Here is an 8009-nt window from a genome sequence, read left to right as displayed (position 1 = left end):
CTATCATGATCCCAATTCTACCTTACAAATCCGGCTAGACCAGAGGATGTACACTGGTACAGATAGGAACTAGAAACACAGGGAATCCAGGACAGATGATACCTTCAGGACCAGTAGTGAGAATGACGATATCCTGAGAGTGAAGGGAAGGTGGGGTAGAAAGGCGGAACTTATCACAAGGATCTCCATATAAGCCCCTTCCTGGGGGACAGGCAACAGAAAAGTGGGTGAAAGGGGACATTGGACAATGTAAGATATGACAAAATAATAATAATTGATAAATTATCAAGGGCTCGTGAGGGAAGGAGGCGGGGAGGGAGGGGAAACAATGAGCTGATACCAAGGGTTCAAGTTGATAGCAAATGTTTTGAGAATGATGATGGCAACAAATGTACAAATGTGCTTACACAATGGATGGATGGATGGATGGATGGATGGATGGATGGAAGGAAGGAAGGAAGGAAGGAAGGAAGGAAGGAAGGAAGGAAGGAAGGATGGATGGATAGGTAACTGGACAGATGGATGGAGGGAGGAGCAGACGAGGAGTGAGGAGAATGAATGGGAAGACTGAGGGGCTGAAATAGACTGGAGCTGCATGTACCTGCAGAAAGAGCACGGAGTCGCTGATGCTGTGCAGCTGGTCCCGGGTCTGCTTGTCATCGTGCAGCTGCTTCGCCCTTTCCTCCAGAGCATCCACAATCACTTTCGCTTGGTCCACAGCGTCCTGCTCCCGCTGCTCCAGCGCAGCCCTCACTTCTTCCTTCTGCTTCTCCAGGTCCCGCACCAGATCCCTGAAGTTCTGCTCCAGGATGGCCTTCTCGTTGGTGGTGAAGCTCTGGATCCACAGTCGGGGACGGAACACAGGAGGGTGCCGTAAGAATTAAACTTCCCTAATGGGGTGCATCCTTTGGTTCCCAAGTCAGGGAAATAGCATTTCCACTTACCCAACCCTGCAAGCTTCTTTCGCCAAGTATCATTCTCCTCACTCAAAGGTACCATAGAGAGACAACATCTATTGGTTTTAAAAATGCCATCTATTGCTGCCATACTGGGTTATGCATGAGGCTGATAACTACAAGGTCAGAAGTTCAAAACCCCCAGCTGATTCGAAGAAGAAAAATGAGGTTCCTTACTCCCATAGAGATCTACAGTCTCAGAAACTCACCAGGGCAGTTCTTCTAGGGTGACTAGAGGTCAGAATGGATTTGGTGGCAGTGAGATTGGTTTGGTTTCAGCATCCCTTAGTTATCTATGGCTCCTTCCCCGGGCTGGACCAGCATCAGCCATCAGGTCCACCCCTGAGCAGCTTTCCATGAACCCAGAAGGTCACCCATGCTTAAAACCAGTTGCTATCAAGTCAACTCCAGGTCATGCCGACCCCACCTGGGTCAGAGCAGACCTGAGCTCCACAGGGCTTTCGATGGCGGGGGCCTTTCAGAAGTAGATTACCAGCCACTTGGGATGGATTCCAACCCCCAGCCTTTCAGTTAGCAGTCAAGTATGCTGTCTGCAGTGCCCAGGGAGTCCAGGTGTGCTCACTGAAATCAGTTAGAAAATGAATAAGCTGCAAGTTTATGTAGCACAGCCAAGGGTCAGTGACCTCGGATTGTGAATTGCAATTACCCGAACCATGGCGGACGTGTGTCCAACCACACTGACCCCAACCAACCATAAGGGAAATGGCACATGTTTGGCAGCCGGGTAAGAACGTACCGGAGGACAGGTGAGCCTGGGATCCTTATTTGCTAAAACGATGCCAAGTGAACATAAGGGGATGGGCTAAGTCCCACCTGGCTGCCTGGCCCAGACTTGGAAGGGGAGGGAGTTGGCGGGAAGGCCAAGGGGGCGAGGAGCCCAGAAAATGTAAGCTTAAGATACTACTGTGGGTCTGAGGCCTCAAACAGGCTCCAACGCCTTCTTCCTCCTAGGACAGGCAGGACAGGTAGGCGAGGCCCAGCCTAGGAAGGCCTAGGGGCCCCCACCTTGATGCGGTCCTTCTCCTTCTGCCACTTCTCAGCTTCATCCTCGATCTCGATGATCTTGAGCTGCAGCTGCTCCTTCTGTAGTGAAAGCTCCGTCTGCAGGGAAAGGTGCGGGGTGGGCAAGAGTGAGCGCGCGGACGGGGAAGAGCACCCGAGAGTCAGAGGAACGCTGGGGCAGGATTCATCCCTAGGCCATCCACTCAGCCTTTCAGCAAACATCCACTAGGACTGGGGCACGCCAGTGCTGTGCCGGTCATCAAGGATCCAGCCACCAGCAGAGCACAGGTCATCCATATCCTCAGGCCTCCGGGGAGAGGCATCCCCGCAAGGCCTTTCAAAGAACCTCGGCCTGCCTCCTTCCCGCAGTTCCAGCAGGAGGGAAGTGTGTGTTTAGGCTCTGGCTTCTCTGCATGGACCTGGGGCCCTTGCGGAGAGGAAAGGGAGCCCCTACCTCTTTCCAGCTAAAAACATGAAGGGACCGAGCTCAGCCTGAGCCAGCCCAGCCCAGGGAGTGGATCACGGCAATAGCCGAGGGCGATGTTCTGACGTGGCGCCCGCATTACCAGCAGGGACTCTGTCTGGGCAGGCAGAGCTATAAACCTGTTTATGGGAAAGTGGGTGCATTCTGCCACTTTGACAAAACTTTTACTCAGGGACTTTGACTCAGGGTTCCTAGCGGGGGAGAGAAGCCTGAGCTTGGTGGGGTCTAAGGTGGTCCACTCAGCAGAAGCCCATGGCTCACGGCTGCTGTGGGTCCGCGGGGAGGGTAACAAAGTCAAAGAAGGCCTCTCGGGAAAGTGCTAGAACTTGTACTGTCGTGTCCGTATTTGCCTCCCATCTCGGGGAATGCTCTTCTCTGGGAAGCAGCTAAACTGAGGGAAGAAAGGCTCAGGCTCAAGCCAACCCCATCCAGCCACACCAAGAGGCGCCGCTCTCATTCCGCTGGGCTCCCCCGCGTCGGTCCCACCCCTACACACAACAGAACGCAGCGCTGCCAGGTCCCTGGCCAGCCTCATCATGGTCCCCACGCTTGCATCCCGCCTTGCAGAAACTGCCCATCTATCTCCTCGGAGGCCTTCACTGCCCCCTGCTTTCCCGAGCAGGATTATGTGGGACACGTCCGGAGAGACCAGTCTCTGAAGAGCTCCCCTGTAAGGGCGCTCAAAGGACCTTCTAATCGGGAAGAGATGAGGGTGGTCTCCATGTGACAGGCATGAAGACCAAGACCCCCCAGGAAATCTCGGATGGCTCGAGATCTCCCCAAGTAACGCTACAGCTCAGGCACGGGACCCCCTTCATCCAGCTGGGGACCTGCGAGTCACCAAGAGGAGAAGCTACAAGCCACAAGGAATGCGAGCATCATCCGCAAGGAGCCCCTCAGTGGGGCAGAGAGCTTCACCACACACGTCCACCGGGCCAAGGGGACACTGCTCAGAAACCATTGGAGAGCACATGGGATGCTGCTCCGTGGAGCCTCTCCGGCTGGGGAATGGTGCCGGGAGGGGTGGGGAACTGGTGGGGAAGGCCCAGGGTGGGAGCCAGAGGAGGCTTCTCTGACACCATGCCCCCGTCCCCCCTCCCTGCTGCCGACACCCCTGGGCTCTCCCAGCATCTGCCTGGCCCACAATGGGCTGGAAATTCCAGGGCCCAGAAAATGCCGTCACCAGCCACGAACGATGATTATGGAGAGGAAAGGAATAAACAGAGATGGGCCGGAGGTTTGGCCTGGAGAGGATTCAGCTCTCAGCAGACACCAGTGGGGAGGGAGAGAAACAGCAAGGATACGTCCCCCTGGGGATGGCAGCAGGGTTGACCTCAGGCTCCCGGAGGCCACAGAGCGGAAGGCCCAGAAGACAAGCGTCCCCTGAGCCGATGGCCACAAAGACCCCAGATAAGGCTCCGGAGGTGTGAGGAAGAGACGGAGGGTCTAGACCGGGGGCCTAGCCAGGGCAACCTTCCCATCGCGGAAGGACTCTGGAGTTACGCCTAAAGTTGAAGCGGTGCCAGCACCTCCCACCATTCCAGCTGAGACTTCCCAATGCGGGTCAGGGACAGGAGAAGCAGCATGGGTTTCTCAGCCCCCTCACTACTTCCAGAACCATCTCCAGCCCACCTTCACTGCCATCAGCAGACACGGCCCAACCTTGGTAAAGTCCTACGTACAGCGGGCAGGAAGAACAGCCCCTGTCCCCTCCCATCCCCCATGCACACACATGAAATACAGAACAGAGAGGCCTCCCAAGTACAGGTGGCCTTCAGAGAGGGTGTGACTGCCCACCATCTCAGTAATGTCACCTGGTAAGTAGGAGAGCGGGCCCTGCCTCCCCGGGGGCATTGTGAAGATCAACTGAGAAAGGCCAAGCGCTCAGACAGCACATGGGAGGGGCTGTCATTGCGTGCAGACCCCAGGGTGGGTGCCAGAGCCCTGTTGGGTGATTTCTCTGCTGCTCACGGGAAGCGGGGGCAGTGTGGTGGGCGGGGGCAAGAGCACAGGCCATTGAGGGGGGCAGGCAAGGGTGATGCTCAGTGGTGAGGAAGGGGTGGCTGTGGCAGAGGGGCCCATGGTATGAATACATGGTCTAAGGGATGGCAATCCCAGGGAAGCAGGCCAAGAGGCTGTGAGGTCAACTGTGATGCTAAAGGTCAATGGGGAGGCTGAATGATCGAATTCAAGATTGGCCTGTGGGTAGCAGACTTGACCGGAGGAGGGGAGAGCCAGGAGAGCCACTAGTGTAGAGTGAGCATTGCTCAGTGGGAGACCTGTTGAGAGCCACTTGGGGAAACCAGTCTGGGGCAGGGCCTGCAGGAAGACGAAGGGAGGCCTGACACAGGGAACCTGGATTGGCTGGACCAAGGGATGAAAAGGGAGATTAAGTATTAAGTAGGTATTTCAACATGGAAATGCCAGGAGGGTTCTAGAACAATGGAGAGGCAGGGCCCAGAGCAGAGAGAAGCCAGGCTCCTGAGAGTCTGGGGAGGGCAGTGGGGCCACGGAGGAACGGAGAGAAGAGCAGAGGTGTCTGCCAGTGATGTGAGTGAGGAGGAGGGAGAGGTGGTTGATCTGAAAACGTGTGAGGGCAGGGTCAAAAGCAGAGCCAGGCTGTCTGCAGCAGTGGGCGGAAGAAGCAAAGAGGGTGGGGGAGAGCCAAGCCTGCACCCACTTTCCCAGGACACCAGGCAAGCCAGGCAACAGGGCCTGGGAGGGGACCCTGCTCCCACAGCCCACCCTGCAAAACCAGACTTGCAAGACATAGCAGGATCCTGGGAGGCACAGGGTGGCAGGGTGCATGGTGGCTGTGGGGGTGGGGTGGGGGGCTTGTTCTGGGTGACTGAAATGGTCTTCTCTCGCCTCTGGAGTGAGTCTGGCTCCCAGCAGGGAAGAAGAGGCTGGGCTGGGCTGGGCTGGGAGCTCTGGACGCAGCCAAGCATATGGTCAACTTGCGGCTGGGTTTCCCTGCTGGCAGAGGCTGCGTAGAACGGACAGGTGCCGGAGATGCTGAGGCCCCTGCAGCACCAGGAATGCCCCATGACACAGGGAACTAGTGTGGCCCCATTGTCCAGATGTGGAAACAGGGAATGAGTACATGCCTAGCCCGAGTTCTAACCGCTAGGAACTGGGAAGGCCTCATAAATGCCAGGCTCTCCTCTAGATCCTAGGTGCCCGAACCTGGCTTCTCATCACCTACACTACACTACATGGGCACTACAGATCCCTGGGCTCCATTTGCAACCTAACGAGTCAGGATCTCTAGGGGGAGAAGCCCAGGGATCTATAAGGGCACCAGATCCCCAGGCGAGACCACTGATGAGCCGAGTGTGGAAGCCCAGGCTCTAAATCTTCTAGGACACTAGCCTTCCTCCTGCAATCCTGCAAATTTAAGCTCACCTGGCCTCCCCCCACCCCCCACCTTACTGATACCTCAACTAGATGCGTCTACATCTTACACCATTGTCTCTCCCCTTTGCCTCTACAGCCCCTTCCCAGGCTGCCCTAGGGCCTGGCTCTCTCCCCCTCCTTCCTTGGAATGGACTGAAGCCCCTGAGGTAAGACCTGGGCCTCCGCTCTCCAAAGCACCCCTGCCTGTACTTGCTCCTACTCCACCTAGTACCCCATCACTCTGCCCAGGCAGAGTGTCTCTAAATACTTCCTTTGTTCCCTTCTCCCGCTCTCTTCTGGTCCTCCGCTGCTCTAATACTGGGACAGGACAGGCATGGATGGGCCACCAGGCTTCAAACTCTACCTGCCTAGAATGAGGAAGGTTTCCTCAAGAGCAGAGTGGGGCTCAACAGCCGACGAAGCCTCCACTTGACCCGGTCTTCAGGAGCAGGCACACCTGAGCACGCACCTGGCTGCGCTGCAGGATACCTGCCCTTGCGCTGCCTCCCCATCCCGAAACGGGGAGATCGGCCTGCAATCTTTCCCTAACCCAAATTAACTACTTGGGCCATTGGCTGTGACATTAGCCAAATGATCCAGTTAATTGCCAAATTTGTAGTCTCTGACAAATGGTAATTATTCTGGATAAGAATCTGAAATGCTGGATAGATTTTCTCGTTTCCACCCAGATGACAAATAGTCTATTAGATAGTCAGCCTGATTGGAGTTTAGGGCTCCTCTACTTCCTGACACTGCTGCTCGATCCAGGGAGGGGGTACTGAGAGCCAGGGTGAGCCTCCTAGGCAGCCTCCCAAAAAGGGGGGGGCTCTTGGGGAAGTCACTTCACCTCGTGGTGGAATTGGGCCCGATTTCTGATTCCTAACCTGGCTCCTCATTCCACAAACCAAACCAAGCTCACTGTCATCCCGCCAATTTGTACGCGGTAGGACAGGGTAGAACTGCCCCTGTGAGTTTCCGAGACTGGACTTGTTAGGGGAGTAGAAAGCCCCATCTTCCGCCCTCGGAGCAGCTGCTGGTTTACAACTGCTGACCTTGCAGCTCAAAGCCCCAGCTGTAACCACAGGGCCACCGGGGCTCCTTAGAATCCCCGGAAGCAGAGTAAAACTCCACTCCAGGGGCCCAGCCCCTGACATCCCAAATCAGAAGCTGCTTGGGTTAAAACTTGAGAATCTGTGTTTTAACAATTCACCAGGCCATTCCGGTGAATTACTCTGAGGAGTGAGGTTTGGAAACCCCTGGACTCAGCAGAAGGCGCCATGGTGGCACTGTGGGCTAAATGCTGGGTCGTTAGCGGCAAGGTTGGCAGTTCAACCCCACCAGCTGCTCCTCGGGAGGCATATGAAGCTCTCTGCTCCTGCAAAGATTTAGTCTTCAAGACCCACAGTAGAACAGCTTCTGGGGGTGTGAGAAGACCCCCACCCGCACCTCCATAGGAGAAGGTTGCCAGCAGGAAGCGAGAAACATAGATGGCAGGCCCTGCACTGGCACACTGAGTGTGCCGAAGAGCCTGGCCGGCCGGCCTGTCTGGCATCCTTTCTCTTTACTTCCCTGCTTCCTGTCTGGAATCTCTGGGAATGTGCACCCTTTGCTGCTATTGATGTGAATGCAGGCTCCCCACCCCTGCCAGGCTTCACCCCAACACCCCAGAGGCCACCTCCCCTCCTTTTTCACTCATCCTATACCTGTTCTCCACCAATTCTGGGGGAAGGGCTCCAGCCCCCTGCACAGCACCCCAGATCCTTGGACCCGGGTCCTTTTCCTGAATTCCTGTCACAGCAACCTGGCCACAATGAGCTTGTCTGCCCAGACCAGCCAGCTCCCTTGAGGAAGGGCCATGCAAGGGCCGCCTATGCCCCGCAGCTGCTGGTTCCACTTCGGGAGGAATTGAGCAGCAAGAGGAAACACGAAGCCACCGGGCCAGGTCAAAGAAGAACAAGCTGAGCCAAATGACAGAACGGACAGCAGACAAAGTGTGGCCTCTGAGTTCTCTGCAAAGCTGGGAATCTGACCACCTGTCCCTCCTCCACCTGCCAAGTACCAACCCAGAGGGCAGGCGGCCAGTGCGTGCAGAAGCCAGGCCACCCTCCCTAGGAGGGGCTCTAACATGCCCACCTGCTTTAGCAGGAGGG

General features: G+C 56.2%; 1 protein-coding gene across 1 annotated transcript in view; it reads right to left on the bottom strand.

Annotated features, from left to right (window-relative positions):
• The window catches only part of TRIM29 (tripartite motif containing 29), a 28083-nt gene that overhangs the window by 16351 nt on the left and 3723 nt on the right, over positions 1–8009 (bottom strand). Inside the window, exons 2-3 of the mRNA XM_004712763.2 lie at positions 1983–2078; positions 602–835 (exon numbers count right to left, since the gene is read on the bottom strand). Coding sequence (XP_004712820.1) covers positions 602–835; positions 1983–2078 — 330 coding nt within the window. The remainder of the gene's footprint in view (positions 1–601; positions 836–1982; positions 2079–8009) is intronic.

Source organism: Echinops telfairi, unplaced genomic scaffold (assembly GCF_000313985.2).
Source record: "Echinops telfairi isolate 266 unplaced genomic scaffold, ASM31398v2 ScPeMD7_7463;HRSCAF=8501, whole genome shotgun sequence".
Classification (NCBI taxonomy): domain Eukaryota; kingdom Metazoa; phylum Chordata; class Mammalia; order Afrosoricida; family Tenrecidae; genus Echinops; species Echinops telfairi.
This window is presented reverse-complemented; position numbering and strand designations above follow the sequence as displayed.